We start from the raw sequence: 23467 nt of genomic DNA on the forward strand, positions 1-23467 counted from the left end.
TCTAGATGTATTATTTTGGAATGTTTAATAATATACTGATTTATGTTTTTTTAGCTCTTATTTGTGTCGTTTTGGTTATATATGAATGAATTTATATTTTTATGTTTGATTTAAATTAGTTTATAGATATATTTAATTTTTAACAAGCTCGAATCAAGCTCAAAATCGAGCTCAATTCTTGCTTTACGAGCTCGAAAATGAGCCGAGCTCAAGTCAGGCTTGTTAAACATGCTAAATGAGCTATTAATGAATCAAGCTCCGAGTTCCACCTTGATTAGCATGCTAATCAAGCTTTTAACGAGCCGAGCTCGAGCTTTTCCCGAGCTTGGTAATTTCAAAACAAATCGATCTCGAGCCTGATAATAAAAGCTCGAATTGAGCTCGAGCCTCAAACAATCTTAAACTAGCCAAGCTCAAGCCTGATACTGTTTGTTTTGGTTTGGATCGTTTACATCCCTACAGACGGGAAGCTAAATCGAGAGATGTGTACGAGTACATGGACTCGAAAGAGAAAACAACAAATATAAGCCTTCATAATACACCCTCAGAATATTTCAGTAAAAAATATGCTCCACACAAAAATCGATATTACAACGTCGGAGAATATCAACTCACGTCACTTCAAACCTTACCAACTCATCTATGTCAGGGGCTTGTCCGAACGACAATTTGATCCCCATGAGCATCGTAAATGGGGTATTCATGTTTGTGATTTTAAAAGCATGATATCGATTTTTATAAACTTGCTTTTACACAAGGGAATTTGTGCTTTTTTTCAAAATAAAAATAAAAATTCAAGGGCAGCAAGTAGATACAATTTAGCCCTAATGAATACAACACATCTAATCAATTCACCAAATAATTCGAATATATTAGTTCATTTGGCGATTCGAGTTATAGAATATGGCGTAAAGTTTGAGAACAATTAAAGTACTTTTTTTAGTTACAAAGCGAAGCGACTAACTTAGATCGATATATACTAATGTTTTTATTATACGAGTTGTGTGCTTGTATAATTTCTTATTTTCATATCAAAATGATATGAGTCTTGATGCAGTAAGTATGGAGACAGCTTATGTTTCAAACTACGGGCCAAATATTAGGGCTAGCAACTGATGACTGGATAGTCTGATGCTTCATAGTCTAGGCAACAGTGGCCTTTAAAAAGTTACTCAATCTACATTATCTGACCCAACCCAGTTAGTTAAGAGGCCCAAATAAAATTGGCCCAATACATTATCGGGCTAGGGCTGTATTTTCAAAGAATGCTATGCTCTAAAATATTTTTGATTTATATTTTTCCCCCCCAAAAATTAGCTTAGGCACAATGAATCTCCATAAATGGTAGTAATCGTAGAATAGGTAATTTTTTCCACGCTATATAGTAAATTTGTTATTGTTATAAAGTTAAAATTCGAAACCAATTGATTGTCTTAGGGCAAAAACTTGTGTGAGACGGTCTCACGTGTCGTATTTTGTGAGACAACTATCTTATTTGGGTCATCCATGAAAAATATTACTTTTTATGCTAAGAGTATTACTTTTTATTGTGAATATCGTTAGGGTTAACCCGTCTCACAGATAAAGATTCGTGAGACCGTCTCACAAGATGACCTACTCTTATTTATTTATTTTTCCTAATTAATTATCGATCATCTCCGATTTCAAATCTTTTTTTTTCTTTTGTCAAACTTAAGATAATCAATCTAGTTTCGCTTCCATGGAAAAAAACAATCATGGGTTAAACTAAGTATCTCACCAGTTCTTTTCTAGAATGTTTAACTAGCTAAATCATGTTGGACTTTGGAGGCCAATAAATTGATTCATTAATATTTGTCCTTACGAGAAGTCACTATTGCTCATCCCATAATGGAAAAATTGTTTAAACGTACACAAAAATCTTTCAACAAAAGAACGTTTAAAATTAAACCCTTTCACGTTTTATACGTGTTATGCATGGCAACAAACGGGGAAAAGAAATAAAAATATTTGGGGAAAAGACACAAAAATATTTCCACATTTAACACGTACATGTATAAATACATGTAGTGCCAAGTAAAATTTTCATTTCTACTCGGGCTAGAATTTTCTAAGTCAAGGTTGAGCTAGTACTGAGCAACACAGTGCTCTGCTCGTGCATAATTGTATCGAATTGAATGGGTCCAAACTTCTTTCAACTTTCATAATCAATACATGTGATAAATCTTTATCGGTTATACACATATTTAATGTATTCCTCAAAAAATGTTACAAAGATTATGATCGATATTTCATGTAAAATTAACGCTATTTATTTATTTTAAATCAGGCATCTGTCAGCAAAGACTTTTCAGAAAAGGAGGTGCAATTAATATGCACGTGTTCAAAGTTGGTTTTTTATTGACCAAGGAAAAGTGTTGAATAAGAATACGCGTTTTTAACGCGTATTCACACTGTCAATAGGCTCTATAAATAGAGCTCCCTCTTTCATTCTGAAATCATCTCTTCTTCGAGTTTTTCTCGTCTTATAAGCATTTGAGTGCTTAGTTCTATAATATTTGTGAGGTGTTTTGTTCTCATGTATTAAGAGAGTGTGTGTTTTCTTTGGAAATACAGTGAGTAAGTTGTACACCACAAAATATTATAGTGGAATTCTTTTCATCTTGCCCGTGGTTTTTACCCTAATAATTTTTAGGAGTTTTCCACGTAAATCTCGGTGTCCAGTTTATTCTTTATTTTTGGGTTTTATTATCTCAAATTCCGCACGTGGGACCAACAAGTGGTATCAGAGCCTTGGTTTAAAATTTCTTAAAATTCTGAGTATGCTCTGTGGTTGCAGCCTAGACTGATCTTCCACATCAGAAAAGATTTTTTATTTAAGACGAGATTATTTTGTCCGGTCTACTAAAATTGTTGTAGACATAATGGCGGGAAGATACGAGATAGCAAAGTTCAATGGAAACAATTTTATGCTGTGGAAAATAAAGGTACAAGCAGTTTTAAGAAAGGAGAATTGCTTGGCGGCTATTGGAGATAGACCGGTGGAGATTACAGATGATGGAAATGTGGCCAGTACTTCAGGCAGTGGTGAAATATTATTCAGCGAAGCAGCAACTGTTGCAGAAGGCAGACACAAATTTTGTGATACATGGATTATGGATTCAAGGAGCGACGTGGCATATGACGTCTCGGAGAGAATGGTTTGATCATTATGAACCAGTCTCAGGAGGATCTGTATTCATGGGAAATGATCATGCCTTGGAAATCACTGGGGTCGGTACTGTCCAAATTAAATGTTTGATGTCACCATTCGCACCATACAGGAGGTACGACATGTGAAAGGACTGACGAAAAATATTTTGTCCTTGGGGCAATTGGATGACATCAGGTGCAAAACTCGTATCGAGAACGAGATCATGAAAATTGTGAAGGGCGCGCTTGTGGTTATGAAGGCGGAAAAAGTTGCTGTAAATCTGTATGTACTTTTGGGAGAAACACACAAAGAGGCGAAACTAGCTGTTGCATCAATTGGTTCAGGAGAAGAATTAACAGTGTTATGGCATAGAAAGCTCGGGCATACGTCAGAACGAGGGTTGAAAATTTTCTCAGAACGGAAGCTGCTGCCAGGACTTACAAAAGTGTCATTACCCTTTTGTAAGCATTGTGTTACCAGTAAACAGCACAGATTAAAGTTTGACACTTCTACTGCCAGGAGCAAAAGCATATTGGAGCTGATTCATTCGGATGTTTGGCAAGCACCGGTTGTATCCCTAGAAGGAGCGAGATACTTTGTCTCGTTCATTGATGATTTCTCTAGAAGATGTTGGGTGTATCCAATCAAGAAGAAATCAGATGTTTTCCAGATCTTCAAAGATTTCAAAGCGCGGGTTGAACTTGATTCAGAAAAGAAAATCAATTGTCTAAGGACTGACAATGGAGGAGAATATACCAGTGACGAATTTGATGCATATTGTCAACATGAGGGCATCAAAAGGCAATTCACGACGGTTTACACACCTCAACAGAATGGAGTGGCGGAGCGGATGAACAGGACCTTGTTGGACATAACAAGAGCTATGTTGGGGACTGCAGGTCTAGAAAAGTCATTTTGGGCAGAAGCAGTCAAAACCACTTGTTATATTATCAATCGTTCTCCTTCAGTGGCGATTGATCTAAAGACTCCGGTGGAGATGTGGACCGGGAAGCCGACAGATTATTCTCATTTGCATACATTTGGAAGTCATGTGTACGTTCTGTACAATGAGCAAGAAAGATCAAAGTTGGATTTGAAATCCAGAAAATGTATCTTCTTGGGTTATGCTGATGGAGTAAAGGGGTTTCGCTTGTGGGATCCTACTGTTCACAAGCTTGTCATCAGCAGGGATGTTATCTTCGAGGAAGATAAAATAAAGGGAGACAAAGGCACACCGAATTCAGAAACTACTATTTTTCAGGTGGAAAATAAGACGGACGAATGTCAAGTTTCTTGTGAAGCAGTTCCAGAGCATGAAGAACAAGAACATGTTGAGTCTGAGGTTTCTAATGTGAGGCAGTCAACTCGAGACAGAAGACCACCAGGTTGGCTTTCAGATTATGTCACTGAAAGCAACATTGCATATTGTCTATTATCAGAGGATGGTGAGCCATCGAGTTTCCACGAGGCTACTCAAAGCTCGGATGTATCTTTGTGGATGATAGCAATGCAAGAAGAATTGGAGGCATTAGACAGGAATAAAACTTGGGATCTTGTTACACTACCACGAGGGAGGAAAGCCATCGGTAACAGATGAGTCTATAAGATCAAGTGAGATGACAATAACCAAGTGGAGCGGTATCGTGCTAGATTGGTGGTAAAAGGGTATGCTCAGAAAGAAGGCATTGACTTCAATGAGATATTTTCTCCTGTGATTCGGCTTACAACAGTGAGAGTAGTATTGGCATTGTGTGCGGTGTTTGACCTACATCTAGAACAGCTAGATGTGAAAACGACATTTCTTCATGGAGATCTTGGAGAAGAAATCTATATGCTCCAGCCTGAAGGTTTTGCGGAAAAAGACAAAGAGAACTTGGTTTGCAGGTTGAACAAATCTCTGTACGGTCCCAAACAGGAGCCGAGGTATTGGTACAAGAGATTTGATTCCTGTATCATGAGCCTTGGATACAACAGACTTAGTGCAGACCCTTGTACGTATTTCAAGAGGTCTGGTGATGATTATATTATTTTACTGTTGTATATGGATGACATGTTGGTAGCAGGCCCCAACAAAGATCAGGTCCAAGGATTGAAGGCACAGTTGGCTAGGGAATTTGATATGAAAGACTTGGGACCAGCAAACAAGATACTAGGGATGCAAGTTTATCGAGACAGAAGTAACAGAAAGATTTGGCTTTCCCAGAGAAATTATTTGAAGAAAGTCTTGCAACGCTTCAACATGCAAGATAGTAAGCCAATTTCGACCCCTCTTTCTGTTAACTTCAAGTTATCCTCCGAGATGTGTCCTAGCTGTGAAGCAGAGAGGATTGAGATGTCTCGAGTACCATATGCATCAGCATTGGGAAGTTTGATGTTCGCCATGATATGTACAAGACCGGACATTGCTCAAGCAGTGGGAGCAGTTAGTCGGTATATGGCGAATTCTGGAAAAGAGCATTGGAGCACTGTTAAGAGGATCCTTAGATACATTAAGGGTACCTCGAATGCTGCATTATGTTATGGAGGATCGGATTTTACACTCAGGGGTTATATCGATTCAGATTATGCAGGTGATCCTGATAAGAGGAAATCTACTACTGGTTATGTGTTTACACTTGCAGGAGGAGCAGTAAGCTGGGTTTCAAAACTGCGGACAGTTGTGGCGTTATCTACAACAGAGGCAGAATACATGACAGCTACTCAAGCTTGCAAGGAGGCAATATAGATTAAAAGGTTATTGGAGGAAATCGGGCACAAACAAGAGAATGTTCCTTTATTTTGTGACAGTCAGAGTGCCTTGCACATCGCAAGGAATCCAGCCTTTCATTCCAGGACGAAACACATTGGAGTTCAATTTCACTTTGTGCGGGAAGTAGTAGAGGAATGAAATGTGGATATGCAGAAGATCTATACAAAGGATAACATAGCTGATTTTTTGACCAAGCCAGTGAACAATGATAAGTTTAATTGGTGTAGATCATCAAGTGGCTTAGCGGAAACGTAAGCAGCAGGGAATGGCAAGATCGAAAGGATATGTGGAGATGTGTTTGATTCTCAATTAAATCTCCAAATGGGAAAAATGTCGGCAAAGACTTTTCAGAAAAGGAGGTGCAATTAATATGCACGTGTTCAAAGTTGGTTTTTTATTGACCAAGGAAAAGTGTTGAATAAGAATACGCGTTTTTAACGCGTATTCACACGGTCAAGAGGCTCTATAAATAGAGCTCCCTCTTTCATTCCTGAAATCATCCCTTCTTCGAGTTTTCTCTCATCTTATAAGCATTTGAGTGCTTAGTTCTATAATATTTGTGAGGTGTTTTGTTCTCCTGTATTAAGAGAGTGTGTGTTCTCTTTGGAAACACAGTGAGTGAGTTGTACACCACAAAATATTATAGTGAAATTCTTTTCATCTTGTCCGTGGTTTTTACCCTAATAATTTTTAGGGGTTTTCCACGTAAATCTCGGTGTCCAGTTTATTATTTATTTTCGGGTTTTATTATCTCAAATACCGCACGTGGGACCAACAGCATCAGCTAATAAGGTGCTAGTTAACCACAAACAATCGCATCTCTAGGGTTTGTCTGTGGCAAGCTCGGCAGACATGCTCGAAAATTTAATATAAATCTTAAATTTGAAAATATATCTATAAATATAAGTTAAAATAATAATATTTTTAGCTACCGACGACTTATAATCATGTGTTATATTACTATAATGACGATTAGCAAGTCGTTTGACGTAAATCGATAAAACATGCTCCCCATATTTGTCCGACTAACAAACTAACTAAAAAGTCGATATGCCGCCTAAGTAAGAAAGAAAAGGAAAAATAAAAATTAAAAAAAAAAGAGGAAAGAAAACAAAAAAAGAAAAGGACATTGCCTTGGCATAAATTTAAGTCTTCATGAAAAAAAAACATCTTAAGTAATTTCATTCCAATAATTACAACGCTAATAGACTATATATGACTATTTAAAAACAGTTGCTACAATTTATAGATTTTTTACTCTAAATTCACACACACACACACACACACATATATATATATTCAATCGATGCTTTTCGCATAATGAGTATCATGCATCGGTATATATAATTGAACAAATCTAAATAATAGTTCGTGGTTAATTGCATTCGGCCACGATGATATATAAGTCCATGTAAAATCCTATACATTTGAATTTATAACTAAGGCAGCTGGTCAAATTATTTTTTGTTCTTTGGAAAATAACCCTCCCAAGTATTTTGTTTATTTGAGTTAAGGAAAAAGTTTTTCATAATTGGGTATCAAATTCGAAACTTTGTCCCTAATTTGATATCTTAGTGCCAAATAGTGATATGAATCCACGTACGAACGAATAGCAAACATGATTAAATAAGAACCGCGTCCTAAATTCAATAACGAACAAGGAATTCGTGTTGTTCCGATCTTTTGAATCAAGTATGTGTTTGTGATATTCACCTCTAAGTTATAAAACTTAGCAACAAATATTCACGATTAAAACAATTGAGAAACAGACGAACCTTCAAAGAACTTGTCCTTTACAATCCGTATGAAATCAATCGACAAACGCCACAAGAATAAATCCTTGATAAGTTTGATTTTTGATGAACACAAAGCGAAGCTTTGAAAAAGTTTGAGAGAAAAATCTCAAAAGTTTGATAAACTATCAATAATAATCTGAATTGTTCTTAATTTTCATCCATAATCTCTTTAGACATCAAAAAGGATAACCATATCCAGTTACCAAACAAATCAAAACGCTAAAGAAGTAAAATTTCTCGCCAAGCCGCCTAGTACACGGACCCTGTGTAGAGGTCCGAAAAGGGATCCGTGTAGACTCGATCTTTGCGAAAAACATAGGACATGGACCCCGTGTACAGGTCCGTGCTCGGGTCCGTGTAGACTCTGGATTTCTTCATTCTTGGGTGTGATGTACACGGACCCCGTGTACAGGTCCGTGCTCGGGTCCGTGTAGCCTCGGTCCTTCAAAAATATGCTTGAATAATATTCCTTTGGTTCCCGAACTCACTCCCATGCATCATGAACCCTTCGGCATTTTGCTCCTTGCACGTAAGCCCTCCTTGATAGCGCATAAGCCCATTCAATGCTTCTTTGAACCTCTTCAGACGTCTCCTCGTGATTGATCCTTCTGGCAACTCTAACGGATCTCATGCTTTCCTTGGAGCTTGACCACCCGTGTTCGCATCAAATACACTTATAAGTCATCGGCATGTAATAAAATATGCTTGAGAAAGTTATTTTTTTAAAAAAATCTCTACTTTAAAAGACCAAATAAACATAACTAGGTATACTTAAATCACATATAGCTACAAAGTTCATAGGATTTTAATCTTATATTTGAGAAATTTAGAAATGATACATGATGTTGCTGAAATCCGGGATGGCAGCTGGGAGGTGGGATCTTCACTTGGGAAGCTCGGATCGAACTTTTGAAATCATGAATCATAAAAGAGAACGTTAAAAGGGGGCCAAAAGGTTGTTCTGCGGTAGCCTCTCCGACACTCAAGTCAAAGAATAGAAAACAAAGATAATATTGTGTGTGTAGAGTGAGTGAGTATATAAATGCTTAAACATTGAATGAAACATGTTATTCATATTAGAAGAATAAAGTCCTGATTTGGTAGGTCTAGATTCTAAGAATCTTGGATGAGATTAGATTAAATCTTCGCAGGCTTTATCTTTTTGGGCTTTATTTCTGTTGGCTACCCGTTAATGTCTGAGTAGGAGCTCTCCTAGACAGGAGCCCGTCTATAGTCTGGACCATGTGGAGCTCGGCCGAGACATTCCCAATCGACACGTCACCATAATCTGGGACGTCGGCTCGGTTCGTTATGGGAGGTGGCTAGGGACGTCGGCCACCTCTTTCTGACGCGAGATTACAGGCGCTTGGGAGGTCAGCTTGGTTCGTGATGAGAGGTCAGCTAGGGACATCGGCCACCTCTTTCTGACGCGAGATTACAGGCGCTTGGGATGTCGGCCTGAATGACTTGTCACTAGCTTCGTATGAATGAAGGTGACCTTCCGACGGGCTTAGTCATGAAGATGACCTTCCGAGATTTTTTGAGTATTGGGCCCAAATCCGCCTGGACTATCAAGAGTGGACCGGGCCCATCTCCGGTCCAGGGGTATCAATACACTTAATATTTCGAACACAAAAGGAGACACAAAAACTCTTGTAAGATGATCTTATAAGTCAATTTTATGAGAGGATCTTCTATTTAGGTCTCTCATGAAAAATTATTACTTTTTATGCAAAAAAATATATTATTTTTTTATTGTAAATATTGATATGATTGATTCGTCTAACGAAAAAAATCCATGAGATACTGAGATCGTCCATGTTAAACAAGCCCCGATTACTCCCATATAATAAAACCCAAAATATTCAATTCAAAAAAATAATAATAATAACAAGGCCCAACGTAAAACTTAAAAATCCACAGACATCGAATACAAATATTTGGCTATAAAACCACATTTGTATAAGTTGATGTATCAGCATAATTATGCATTTTGATACTTTGACATTTAAAAATTTGTTAAAACTTCAAAAAATCGACACAAAATCGTTATTCAATATAAAGATAGATTTCGATAAATTAATTAAAAAATATATAGTTCCCTAAAACCATTTGGTGTTGTTAATTTGCCTCATTTGGTGTCTCATAATAGGTTCTATTTTCTAAATTATGTCATTGTATAAAATCTTATTGATTAACAACTTGAAGTGAATCTCACTTATTCCGAATGCACAAGAAATGTTGGCAATATTTAATTAATTGAATCTATATATCAAAGTTTTAAATATATTTCACGCCAAGATAATATTTTTTAGACAAATGTCAAATTTATTTATCGAATAATCCAAAAAAAAAAATCAGTAGAAATTTATCAAAGCATAGTTAACTAATCTATCTCAAAAAGTCTAAAAAATTGCAGTTTCAACTACTTTAAATTCTCATTTACTTCAACTGAGATTCAGGGTTTGGTGGGAAATTTCAATTTAACATAGGTGACGTCATTTGCAACAATGCTCATCTGTTCACCATTAACTTTTTACCTGTCCTCATGTGTATGAGAAGCTTTTTTTCGATATTATTATATCACCTGTATCTTCGTATTTTTATGAAAATTGAAATATATATATCGATGATAAAAAAAAACGAACATTTGATCATATCATAGAATAATATGTGTATGCGGATTTTGATGGTTGAATAAATTCATTGAAGTATAAAATTGTGCATTGAATTATTTAGGAAAGGGGCAATAAATACCATTATTACACGGATAATTATTTCCACCCACCATAAAATAAAGGGGAAATAATTTTTTTATCCATCAGTTTTTCTTATTTTTGGTTTCAATGAGTTCATTAAATTTTAAATTTAAGTATTGGTTCATGATTTCAGCTCAATTTGGTTATAGTATTAACGAGATGTTGAAAAATGCTTACGCGATGTTCAAAATGATTTGACATTGGAATTGATGACTTATTATCTCCTCTCTTTTGAAAAAAAATAATCGAAAATTAAAATTTAATATACAGAACTAATTTTTAATAATTAATTGAACTAGAATAAGTCGTGGACAAAAAAATTATTTTTCCTAAAATAAATTTGAAAATTTATAACTATTGGTAGTATATAGGAATATAGAAACTTGAGAGTGTATTATTTTAAAAATAATTGTTATTTGAGAGTGTATTATTAAAAATAATTGCTATTAAAAACATATAAGAAAGATATAAAAAAACAAATAATCTATAGAATTCATTTTATAAATTAGAAATATATAGACTTAAATTTTGAATTTTTTTTCCTGCGAATCTCTCTGGTTGGCTCGATCATATGCATTAATTTTCAATCAAAATAATAATAATAATAAAAAAGAATAACATGCTTCTCAAACCGGAAAACATGAAGTTAAAAACCTCACTTCTGAAAGGAAAGATATAGCTGAAACTAGAACTTAGCCGAAACCTAAATACGGTGGCCTGAAGAATTACTACATCATTTGGTCTAGATAAGACTTTTTTGCGATGCGCCTAGCCTCTTCATTGTCCTTAATTAACATCCCTAAAAGTGGAAGCCTGCGGCCAAACAAATATTTGACAGATGGCCGTCAAAGAATTCCATTAATAACAGGCTGTTTTGATCATTTGGATCAACTCGATGAATTTAGTAGATCCTTTTAGAAGGTCCTAATCAAATGAATATAGATCGAACCTGCCCAAGTTTATTGACAGAGAGAAATCATCAGAAGAAGTCTTATACAACAGCCAAGAAATCAAAGAAACTGTATATTTTTATAACAGAAAATCTTCGTCTCCTCCCCAAATCAATCGAAACTCCGCTCTGTACGACAAACAAACTCACAAAAGGGAGACCAAAATCCTTGAACAAGAACTCAATCACAACAAACCGGACACAGTACAAGTCCATTTTCATTACAATCTTGACATCTACGAAAACCATATTCGTGCTCGTTTTCTTCGGTTTCTTCTTCATCGTCGTCATCATACTCTCCTACATAATAGATTTTACAACTCCCGGAACACGTCTCACAGGGAACAAATCTAATATCTCCACATGCTTCACAAACATAACCATTCCCACCACCTCCTTTGCCATAATCTACAAACTCGCAATTTTCCATTAACTTTTCAAGCTTTCCTTCCTCGTTTAAACGTCGAATTTCATCGGCCCCGCCGATGTAACTCTCCCCCAAAAAGACTCTAGGCAAGCCAACATCATGACCAAACTCCCCTCTTAACAATTCCTTTAACTCGTCCTTGAATCTTGAATGCATTGACACATCCCTTTCATCAACTCTAACTCCTAATCCCTTAAAAATCATTCGAACATGACAACAATCCTCATACGTCTTCCTCACCCCTCTAAGGCTTGTGAAATACACAACCAGCTTGCGTTTTCCACCGGGCACGCTGTTGTTCTTTACAACTGCCTTCTCATTCTTTTTGTCATCTGTTACATCCGAAGCACGATCCTGACTGGCCAAGGCCTGTTCCTTTCTACTATCCAATGACTTGAGATAAAATGGATTGGCCGGAGGGAGATCCTCCAGAGATTTTCTGAATTCAGCAATCACCTCAGGATCGAATTCAGATACTATAGACGTGTCATTGGAATTAGAATTAGAATTAGAATCATTATCAGCCAAGTCCAACCACGAGGGCTTAGGTGATGCAGTGCCGTTTTCTTGCACTCTAGGCGTGGGTTGATCATCCATAGAACTAGACAAACCATGATTTCGAGGGAAGTTGAACGAAAAGCTGCGAAAATGATGAACCGGCCGAGGAGGACTATCGTCTTCAAGACCCTCCATCATCTCCCAAGCATTGATCATCTCTGGCTCTCCCGGAGGCGTTCTAACCGGTGTTTTAGGAATAAATTTCGGGATTTTTTCATTGATCATTTTAGACCAAGTCTTGGCCTCAATTATACTCATTGCAAATTCATCTTTAGCTGCCCTTTCTGAGCCAGTTTTTCCCCCATTTGATCCACAGCTAATCAAGGCCTTATCCGCTAAAACACTATGATTCTGTATCAAGCAAGCCTGATCATTGTTTTCAACATTTACAACACTATTCTGAATCGAAGGATCGAGCTTCAAAGAACCCAACGTGGATGACTTGAGAGCCACCAGATGATAGCTATCTCCTGTTCCATTGGGTCGATGGTGAACGTGCATTGAATATGTCCTCCTCACCGGAATATAAGGCGCCTGGCAATTCTGGCAGACCTCTTCTTTCGAAGATCCACAACCCATTATCAGAAAAAGGAAAAAATAACAAAAGATCAAGGCAATGCCGAAAAAAAAAACTTTAAAAATCGACAGCTTTTTCTGATGTTGCAAGCAAAAAGATTAAAGGATGAAGAAACATTCCCATAAGAACAACCTGGCTGTACGTAATATATTTGTTAAATATTCCAACAAGCATTTTAAGGATTTATTAAAAAATCCGGGGAACAGAGATTTACGCGCCTGGAATCGAAAGATAAAGAAGGGAACACTAATAAAATACTCAACACCTTAGACCCATTAAAGAGGGAAAAGAAAATGGGTTGACAATTCACTGCAAACACACGGTATTGAATGACGTAATCATCATGGGAAAACAAAAACTCAGTCAGACCAAAGAAAAAAACACCTTTCAATCAAAGAAAGAACTCCAAAAATAGAAACTTTATAGCATAATGAACGAGAAGACTGGATATCTTCGACGGACGAATAAAATATAACAACGCTAATCAAATATATATTTTGAATCTTGGATCGAGAAGCAAAACAAAATAGGCAGTAATCAAAACAAGTAGCTGATGAAGAAGAGACTCTTTATCCAGCAAATTTGTTCCTTTTTTCACATTCCTTTTGTTTCACTTTTTCATCGCTGTAGATGAATAGGGAATGGGAATGTAAAGAAATGGGATTAACCCAAAAGACCCCATACAGCGATGAGTGCCATGAGTGGGGTGCCGCACAAATTGGAATAGAAAGAAAGCTGTCGGGGTGGTGAATAATAATTTATTATTGATTTCTGTAGGTGTGAATCAGAGAAGAAAAGGAGAGTGGCACCAAGGAGCCGGCGATTGCGAGCGTAAGCGCGGAGAGAGTATTAAATTTTGTGGTTTTATTTCAAACTCGTTCTAGAAATCTCGAAGTCGCCTATGGTTCTTATTAATCTTAGTTTTATTTATTCGAAGCACACAACTTTGTCCCGGTACGATGGTCATAACCAATCGAGTGTGAGTTGGCTTGGAAAATATTAATTTGTATATGAAATTACGGAATTTCGAGTCAAACCTTTAGAAATTTTTTTCAAATCAATTTTGAGTAAATTTTTTTGCCAAATACTCGCAAACTTTAATATTTTATTGATATAATATATTTCATATATTTTTAATTTTTATTTTTGACCAACGGTTCGAATAGTCGACGAAGATGTTCGAATTTTTGAGTTTAAATCTTCCAACTTCGAATCAAACTCGAGATTATTAACATCTTTGTTTCCGTAAAAAAAAAAGCAAAAATATGTGCTGAATGGGTAGTATCTAAATAAAGAATATGTATTTTCATATGACAACATTAAATTAGTCTGACAATTCTAATATTGGGGGTAATTACATGTACATGCACAAAATAAGTTGACAAAAACTTGTGTAAGACGGTTTCCACGGGTCGTATTTTGTGAGAATGATCTCTTATTTGAGTTATCTATGAAAAATTATTACTTTTTATGCTAAGAGTATTATTTTTTATTATAAATATCGGTAGGGTTGACTCGTCTCACAGATAAAGATTCGTGAGACCGTCTCACAAGAAACCTACTCAAACAAACTGTGTGTATCACAAAATTTATTAATAGGGGAATTTCATATATCAAATTAAATTATCTCAAGGAGTTTTTTTAACTTATTAATGGCTAGCGTCGGGGTTTTAAGTAAGCAAGATCCAATCACAATGTGACTCGATCATTTTTCTAACATGATAATCATTTCTATCCAACGTAAACCATTTCAAGATGTGTGCATCTGACCAAACATAACGTGGTTCTTCTTTTTTATTTTGATTGAAATATCATCTAATATAGACCGATTTAGCCTTGAGGCCCACCAAACAAACTTGGTAATAAAAAAAAACAATTATGCATTCAATTGCATTTATTGAACAGGACCCATTGGGCCATTTCTAGTGGGAACAAACTAGTCCAATTTGACAACCCAGGGCCCAGTTTATTGATCTTAATATGATAATCCTGGCCCAAACAATTACGATCTAAGTGTGTGCTTAATCCACATTCTAGGAACTTGAGTTCATGCTATGTCTGAAATAACAATCTCATATGTTTTAATGTAATATGTGTGAGCTATGTATATTTTTATTTTCGACATGTTATACTAAAATATAAGGAGAGCGTCACTCCAGGTGTAGCATAAACTGACCGTTTTCGTTTACGCAAAATGCATGTAACCACTTACATGAACTAGATGATCATATTCTATTTTAGCTCATTTTTAAACCAAATTTGATATTGAATTTGATGCTATTCTAAGTTGGCATATCAAGTATTTAATCAATAAAGAACATGAACTAGAATTCGAAATGGTTGTGGAAACATTGGCACACACACACCTACTCGAAATAATGGCGTTCGAGTTCGCAAATGTTCGCATGAAATGATCTCCAGATCAATAGACCATTATTTATTTCAAATTTGTGATATACTTGTCCCACATCTTAAAAATGAAATATTTAAAATGAATTTATAATGGCTTACGATGGACTTTTGTAGCAACTTGGATTAATCATTTTCGTAAAGCGAGGACGAATACGAAGTAGTTGCTATAAGGACTCATTTTGCAGTCACGCAGCCGCGGGCCTGGGCTCAAGGCGTGACAAAATTAATGATATGAAGGCATCGTTTGTACAAAGAATTAGACATTCGGTAGATTAAACAAGTTTGTTTCATTTAATGTTTGACTCAAGTTCCAGAAATATAACCGTAAACATTATGTTAATGTTGAATCATATTATGTTAGTTGTCCCACTTCGGTTAGATAAAATACTTGATAGTTGTATATATGGTCTTGAACAATCCCCCTTGAGCTAGCTTTTGAGATTTAGTTAGGTCCAAATTCTAATATTAACATATTACATAGTATCAGAGCCCTGGAAGACTGTTCATGATCTGTGTGATCGGCCACCAAAATTGAAGTTTGCATCAAAAATTCGATTTCGATCTCCGGGACGAAGAAACTCATAAAAAAACCGTTAAGATTTACCTGAGTTTTGGCTCTTTCGATTTGAATTCGAGATTCCTCAACTGTCCTAATTTGTTTGGTTCTCATAGAAAAAGATTAAGGGCGATTCAGTTTGATATTTAAAAAGTAAGGTGTGATCATTTGAACTTCCAAATTCAATAGCATTCAATTCAACTAAAAAATATAATTGATTTTATCTTTTAATCTTTAATTGCATTTCACTTTCCAAATAAAATGCTAGTTTCAACTATTATTGCACTTTGTTTTTGTTTTTTTTATATTATTTTTCTTTTCCAAGTTACATATCTTTCTCTAGTCAAAATTACAACTTTCACCATTTCTGTTTGTTGTCAAAAATATGTCTTTTAGCAATGTATTTTTCGATTTTTGGTAATTTTAATCATTTAAAGTTGATGTTGTGATTCATACACGTCAGAAAAAGATCAAAATCGTAATTTTAAAAAAAAAAGATATCAGCTAAAACCGGAATTTTAAAATAAAATCAAAATCTCGAAAACGTAAATATACAAAATCAAAACCACATTTTTTTTCTCCCTAATCTTTCCATACATTTTCATTCACATTTCTTCATTGTGTATGGAAAGTGAAAATACCATATAGAATGGTGTATATAAAAACTATGGTCAAAATAATACTCGAAAAGAGTATTATATTATATTGTTGATAAAATCTGTTCCAATTCTACGAGTGAGAAATTTAATCCTTAGACAGTACTGATTAGATTCTTTGAATAAAGCCAACTTTTATAAATGAAAAATTAACAAAAAAAGGATAAATCGATTTAAACCATAGTTTGAGAAACATTAACATAATAATAATTCATGTGATAGAGACATGGATGGTTAACATTAAGTCAGTCCACATTCCTTTATTCCCAGTTTAGCTCCGTTAGGCCTCACCCAATTTTCTTAGGGTTTTCTTTCTTGAGGAATGATCTTTGTGTGTCGATGAATCTGTCCTAAAACTTGGATTTTACAATTTTCTCTGTCTTTTGCCGAACAATGCCTTCGTGTACAAGGTTTTTTGTTCTAACAGATTATTAACGCGCAAGCGAAAGTTATATTTTTTTGGTAGTGTAAATTATACATTTTTTTTATTTTTGATCTGTTATCGGTCGGTTCAGTACTGACTTAATCCATCGACACGTTTTTGTTTTCAATTTTAGTCAGAGTTTCGAAGTGATAATGGACACATCGGAAAATTTAATCAGCACTATGATAAAAAGTGACTAAAATTGAAAAAAATCCAAATTAGTAGATTAAGACCGTAAATTGACCAATAACATTGTTAGAAATGCAAGACATACAAATTACATTTCTTCTAAGAGTATGTCTTTTGTGAGAAGGTCTCACGAATCTTTATTTGTGAGACATGTCAACCCTACTGAAATTCACAATAAAAAGTAATATTTTTCATGGATGACCCAAATAAGAGATCCGTCTCACACTATACGACCCGTCAGACCGTTTCACACAAGTTTTTGTCTTCTTCTAATTGATACAAAGAAGATTAGAAAAATATTCTAACATAATATATACATAAATATAAGAGTAAAATATGGAGCTTAAAATATATACCTAACTAAATTATTGACCCAAACACACACAACATATTTTTAATTGAGAATCCAAAATCCATATATATATATATATATATATATATATATATATTAAATACATCGATCCAAATGCAACATGATCGGATCAAAAAATATGAGAAAGAAAAGGAAAAGTAAACTTACAAAAACTCATACACCAAGAATAAAAGAGACGAAACACTCCCTTGTAAATTTGCAACCATGATTTCACATTATATGTACTATTTAGTGTTAAAATAAGGGCATAATCCGAAATCACATGCAACAGTATCTTTGATAATGACGTTTTAATTATAATAATGCAAACAATTAAAATATTATTATTATGATAATTATAATTTCATTATGCAAGTAAACATATTTTGAGAATTATATTATTAACAGTCCACGTTTCTCTCTCTCCCCCTTTGTATCAACAGATATTGTCGCTGGCTACCCATGTTCCCACTTCAAAATCTCTCCTTATAAACTAAGAAAGTTTTGATTCTCAAATTATATATTCAACTTTCACACACGAACACGCACAAAAGGTGTGATTTTCTTGGTTTTGATCCATGTTTGGGAACCATGAAGATAGCCATTTGGCCTCATCGTCATCTTTTGCTCCTCAAGATCACTACCATGGTACTTGCTTTGTGGCGATTTTTTGGTGAACTGAAACCCAAATTTCATTGCTAAATCTTGTCAAAAAATTTTGTAGGTGTTGCACAGTACATGATGAGGACATCCATCTCATATACCGGGACGGATCGGGCCGAGGAATTGCAGCCGGAGGATGACATGTCGGACGACGAATCGCTGTCGCTTGGAGAAATGAAGAAGAGGAGGCTGAGCCTGGACCAGGTGAAGGCCCTGGAGAAGAGCTTCGAGTCCAGAAACAAACTGGAGCCCGAGAGGAAAATGCAGCTCGCTCGGGCGCTGGGGCTGAAGCCCAGGCAGATCGCTATATGGTTTCAAAACAGGAGGGCCCGATTGAAAACTAAGCAACTGGAGAAGGATTACAATGTCTTGAAGAAACAGTTTGAGGCCATTAAAGCTGAGAATAATGACCTTAAATCCCAGAACAAGAAACTTCAGGCTCAGGTTTGGTTCATATCGCAAATGCATTACATCAGGTTTGGCCTTTACATGATCACATGTTCTATGTTTTTCGAAAGCATGAAAAATATTAGAATTATGTGTGTGTTTTTGTCCAAATTTTTTAATTTTGCTGCCCAAATTCAAACGAGGGAGACTCAGTTTAATATACCAGAGTCATGCAATTATAGAAAATTTGGCTTCCCTTGCTTTCTTAGACAAATTATGACTGTTGGGGTTACATTTTTTATTGATTAATGCATAATGGTTGGACTATATATTTGCAGTTGTTGTCTCTCAAAAATGGAGACTCGATCGGGTCGGGTCTGGGGAACCTCAACAAAGACAATGAAAAATCTTGGGGTCATGGAAGTGAGAACAGTTTTGATCATGTTAACCTCAATATGACACCAAATGACAGCACATTATATCCTTGTACAGGCAACCGAAACTCTGTCGTTTTGGCTTCGTCGAATGTTGTACCTCCTTCTGGTAGCTTGGCACAAGTACTACTCCACAGCATATCAAGGCAAGATCATCATCCTCATCATATCCCGGACCCGGCCGCAACTCCGAACGAAGGTTTTTGCAATGTTTTTGGTAGCATTGACGAAAACCCGGAATTTTGGCCTTGGCCTGAACAACAAAATTTACCACATTAATCGAACACAGAATCGGAAAGTTGTCTGTTCATGGATTATAAACCAAAATGTTATATATGCAGCTTTTTTTTTTTGTTTTTTTTTAATACAGAAGCAATCAATAACTGATCATACGGTTTTAATTTCTATTTATCGATATATATGGGGTTCTTTTTTTAAAAGAGATTAGGTATATATGTTTTGGAATACTTAATTTGCAATATAAGATTACAAAAATGATTGTTGTATCATATGATGACCATTAATTATTCGTTTCTTGGTAAGGATCCATGTTACTTGCTAATAGACAAATGCGTCCGCCGTTGATTTCTGGCGGTCTACTCTGGCATGGGCCATAGAAAAACATGTTCTCTTTCTTGCATTCTTGTACTTCCCATTGTCCAATCGCATCACTTCTTTCATAAAAAAAAATTAAAATTAAGTTATAACTAGAAGAATCATAAACATATTTTAGGTTAAATGATCAAACATAGTGAAACAATTGTTTAAATAGTACAACCAGTCAGGCTTAGGAACACTAGAGCATTCACATACCATCACATTAAGCAAGATAGAAGCCTAGCCTAGAACTACAAGTGTGGGAGAAAATGCGATAAAAATCATATTTTCCTCCACAATTCATTTCTCGATGATAAATTCTTGTATTTCGATCCCAGTATGCCGAGCACCTCCCTGTACTCTCACCAAAATTTCGTCACCTACTTCGAGTGAGGTCACAGGGAATGAAGTACACTGATGCCCCTCTGCGGCAACAACAAGGATCATGCAATTGAATACAAATTGCATTGAAGAATGTAGTGTTGAAATGAGATTTACCTTCAGGGGAGGCGACTAAGGCAACAGTTTCGGCATTTTGTAGAAGAATACTGTAAGTCTGGTTTTCCTGATCTCCCTGCATATACCACCCCAAGATGTCTGTTAGCCAATACTCAATAGAAAACCTTTTCAAATTCACGTACGACCCAACATGTGTTCCTACACCAAAAGTTATAACCGGTGGGATACTTAAAACTCAATGTTTTTGTGTAAAAAAAACTCGATTTTCTTATAACATAGATGGGAACAAACATTAAGTTCCAATGGTTATGTCAAATCAGTGATCACGCAGAATAGTGCAGGCAATTATTGCTCCAATTTGCATAATCACAATTTATGAGAGTAGGACATGCAAATTTGGCTCTTGTACTGATGTAAATCCAGGTGTTTGCTTCTAGCAAAAAACTATGGCTTAAGGTAAAAGAGCAACTAAGATATTTTAAACTATGTAGAATTCCAAAACCATGTATTTTGTCACGTTGAAAATAACATGGGACACTAAAGGCAGTAATTACCCCCAATGAACTAGACTAGAGACGATGTGCCTACAACTCAAGAGCACCGTGGCATATACAGACCTTGGCCTCAATAAGGATTAATTGTCTGGTTTCAATCTTTACACGGCCAACAATTGCTGTTCGCTGCACCCCCGATTGGTCAACAATAATAACCTCTTTTCCCGATTTTAACTCGGACAGGTAGCTAGTCTTCCCCCCTGGGACAGCAACATATGCATGTACAGGACCCTGTACCATTCAAAATTTGAATATAGTTGATTGTTTTTTGATAGAAAGCATAGAGTGCACTAGCCAAGTGTGGATTACGCAAGTCAAAAAATTTTCCGAATTCGCTACTACTCACGGCATTGACTCGGAAAGGTCTGCTGGAAATGTAATTTGACTCTAAGCATTCTGAATGAACAAGGAAAAGCCCTCTCGCAAATGATCCGACCTTAAGCACAAAATAAAAATGATTACCGTTTGTGATTCACGAGAAATATCTAAAATAGGAATTTGAAATCAAGGCACAGAAGTAAGTGTAAGTGAAACCAGAAGGCCTTCACCAGGTTTCATAATACTGCAGAGATCTACGCAGATACGGTCGCCCATACCAGCCATTTGAACCTTAGTTACCCTGGCTTTGGTTAATCCCAAAAGGCTACCTTCCTCGTCTCTTCTATCAAGATAGTCCTGATGCTATGCACATCATAAGGTCCACAGCTTTATACAGTGAGCATTATTAATATCATGTATAAGTTTATTACCTTCAGCTGAAAGATGGATTCAACATCCTCGGTTTTCAAAACTACACCACACAAACCATGCTCCAGTGCCTACTAGTATAGATATATTAATCGAAAAATTTGTAGAGTTCGGCCTAAGTAACACAATGGTTCAGAATACGATACTACCTCAAAGAAAATTTGAGCTTCAGAATACGAGTTTGAGATGGCAAAGACCGTTTTTCGAGTGCCTTGAATCATGGCAACAATATTTTCTGCAGGTATCACCTAGTAGACATATGTAAGTGAGACCAACAGAGCAAAGAAAAACTAAACTCAGCACCACAGTTTAACAGACATGCCGATAGTAAGCGACGACGACGGGGACTACTAAGTTCCCACTCAAGCATTGCCCATTCTGAGCCTGTGGTGCAGTTTTGGACAGCCCTACACTTACAGCAGAGGCTGGTCGTGTAGACCAAGATAAGATTACTGCTACACTAAAAAAATACAAGGAAAGCTGGTGAAAAGATGCATAACAACGAAAAAAGTGCATTGCTTTCAACACAGATTAATATACATATAATATATTAGATATTACCATATTTAACAAGCAAGAGAATATTATCAATCTTCATAGTTTGCCAACTCTACTATACTGGGGGGACGATGTTTTAATTTGCATGTAAATACAGGACATACAACAAATAGAATTAAGATAGCTGCGGCCTGTCAGGCACAAAAATAGCTATCTACTTTGGCTGGCTGAGATTGACTAGCTTACTTGCCAATTCAGGAGACTAATAACGACATTTTCGGATTCTTCATTCAATGATTGCAGCTTCTCCAGTTCACGGGGCGAAGAGATCTCAAAATAATTAGCAACTTTCTTGCGCTCACCGTCAAAGAGAATACCATCTTCAACGAAAAGAGGACAAATTACTGCAATAGCTGCAACAATGTTATAAATGGATTTATCATACTAATTGCCTTCAATGTTCAACACTGTTTATAATTGTCAAGAATATCATAATATTTACAAATTCGACTAATTCATTTCAATAAAACTTAGCGTATGCTAACAGGACCACTCAGCGGCGATATTGTCAAGAATATCATAATATTTACACATTAGACTAATTCATTTCAACAAAACTTAACACAAGGTCAGCTTATGCTCACAGGACCACTCAGCGGCGAGTTCACGGCGGTGAGAATGAAAGATGAAAGTGTTCCAACCCCTCTCTACGGCGGCGGTCATGGCTTCTTTCTTCTCCGTCCATATCCACACTTGCTTCTTTCCCGAATAACTAGTACTCATTGCTTTGGCAGAGACAAAATGATCCAGCAATCGGGTCTTATTTCTCTTGCGGTGAAGTGAATCATCGATCAATCTGCAACCTCCCACCCATTTGCCTACGGATGTTATTCAATTATAATAAACATAATACTCCAACGTTGAATTCTACGAAGAATTGCAATTTCGAACAAAGAAGGGTGAAAAAAGATTTAACCTTTGGTAGGGATTTGGAGGAGAGTAGCTGAATTCAACAGCGCAGCCATTTGTGTCCCATCTCAGCTGACGGAAGCTGGTGCTTTTTTATTTATTAAAATTAAAATAAATTAAGAAATACAAAAATATAATTAATTTTTACTATTTAAATTAAAACACCTACTAATATGTGATAATAATGCGAAATAAATTAATAATACTAATAGTAATAATGTTTAAAATTTTAAAAGTAAAATAATAAATATAATTATCAAAATAATGATGAAAAAAATTTCTGTTAAACCAAAATAAAGCCGGAATCAGTTCAAAAGTTAAAATCATATAAATCCGAAGGTAAAAACTTGTGTGAGACGGTCTTACGGGTCGTATTTTGTGAGACAGATATTTTATTTGGGTCATCCATATAAAAGTATTACTTTTTATGCTAAAAATATTACTTTTTATTGTGAATATCGGCAGGATTGACCTGTCTCACAGATAAAGATTCGTGAGATCGTCTCACAAGAGACCTACTCTAAACCGAATTGAGTACAATTCGATTATTTTGGTCTATATCCAAATTAACCAAATTTTCGGG

At 35.8% G+C, this 23467-nt stretch overlaps 3 protein-coding genes across 6 annotated transcripts; 1 reads left to right on the forward strand and 2 right to left on the reverse strand.

Moving 5' to 3' along the window:
• Positions 1–11415: 11415 nt before the first annotated feature.
• Positions 11416–13879, reverse strand: LOC142549806 (uncharacterized protein At5g39865-like). The gene has a single exon (XM_075658973.1). It carries the CDS (start codon positions 12987–12989, stop codon positions 11607–11609), a length of 1383 nt encoding a protein of 460 aa, XP_075515088.1. The 5' UTR covers positions 12990–13879; the 3' UTR covers positions 11416–11606.
• A 4128-nt stretch (positions 13880–18007) lies between these two features.
• LOC142549808 (homeobox-leucine zipper protein HAT7-like) lies at positions 18008–19488 on the forward strand. Its single transcript, XM_075658978.1, has 3 exons — positions 18008–18224; positions 18301–18683; positions 18965–19488. The coding sequence occupies exons 1-3, from the start codon at positions 18155–18157 to the stop codon at positions 19337–19339; spliced, it is 828 nt and encodes a 275-aa protein (XP_075515093.1). The 5' UTR covers positions 18008–18154; the 3' UTR covers positions 19340–19488.
• A 286-nt stretch (positions 19489–19774) lies between these two features.
• Positions 19775–22978, reverse strand: LOC142549807 (uncharacterized). Of its 4 annotated transcripts, none has more exons than XM_075658975.1 (10): positions 22892–22978; positions 22560–22793; positions 22162–22319; positions 21567–21665; positions 21420–21488; positions 21205–21345; positions 21017–21106; positions 20734–20901; positions 20156–20231; positions 19775–20082 (listed from the first exon to the last, which is right to left on the reverse strand). In XM_075658975.1, the coding sequence occupies exons 1-10, from the start codon at positions 22938–22940 to the stop codon at positions 19958–19960; spliced, it is 1209 nt and encodes a 402-aa protein (XP_075515090.1). In that variant the 5' UTR covers positions 22941–22978; the 3' UTR covers positions 19775–19957. The 4 variants fall into 4 exon arrangements, with proteins under 4 accessions (XP_075515090.1, XP_075515089.1, XP_075515092.1 ...); XM_075658974.1 differs by having other exon boundaries at positions 22162–22328; XM_075658977.1 differs by lacking the exons at positions 22560–22793; positions 22892–22978 and adding an exon at positions 22461–22524.
• Positions 22979–23467: the final 489 nt, after the last annotated feature.

The sequence above is a fragment of the Primulina tabacum genome, chromosome 6 (genome assembly GCF_025594145.1).
Source record: "Primulina tabacum isolate GXHZ01 chromosome 6, ASM2559414v2, whole genome shotgun sequence".
Taxonomy (NCBI): Eukaryota; Viridiplantae; Streptophyta; class Magnoliopsida; order Lamiales; family Gesneriaceae; genus Primulina; species Primulina tabacum.

Excerpts from the sequence above, each read along its gene's own strand:
- LOC142549808 (XM_075658978.1), top strand. The coding sequence starts at position 18,155 with ATGTTTGGGAACCATGAAGATAGCCATTTGGCCTCATCGTCATCTTTT. Across the intron at positions 18,225-18,300 it reads TCCTCAAGATCACTACCATG|GTGTTGCACAGTACATGATG; the intron begins GTACTTGCTTTG and ends AAAATTTTGTAG. Across the intron at positions 18,684-18,964 it reads ACAAGAAACTTCAGGCTCAG|TTGTTGTCTCTCAAAAATGG; the intron begins GTTTGGTTCATA and ends ATATATTTGCAG.
- LOC142549807 (XM_075658974.1), bottom strand. The coding sequence starts at position 22,940 with ATGGCTGCGCTGTTGAATTCAGCTACTCTCCTCCAAATCCCTACCAAA. Across the intron at positions 21,666-22,161 it reads TTAGTCTCCTGAATTGGCAA|GTGATACCTGCAGAAAATAT; the intron begins GTAAGCTAGTCA and ends TATGTCTACTAG. Across the intron at positions 20,902-21,016 it reads GACCTTTCCGAGTCAATGCC|GGTCCTGTACATGCATATGT; the intron begins GTGAGTAGTAGC and ends TGAATGGTACAG.
- LOC142549806 (XM_075658973.1), bottom strand. The coding sequence starts at position 12,989 with ATGGGTTGTGGATCTTCGAAAGAAGAGGTCTGCCAGAATTGCCAGGCG.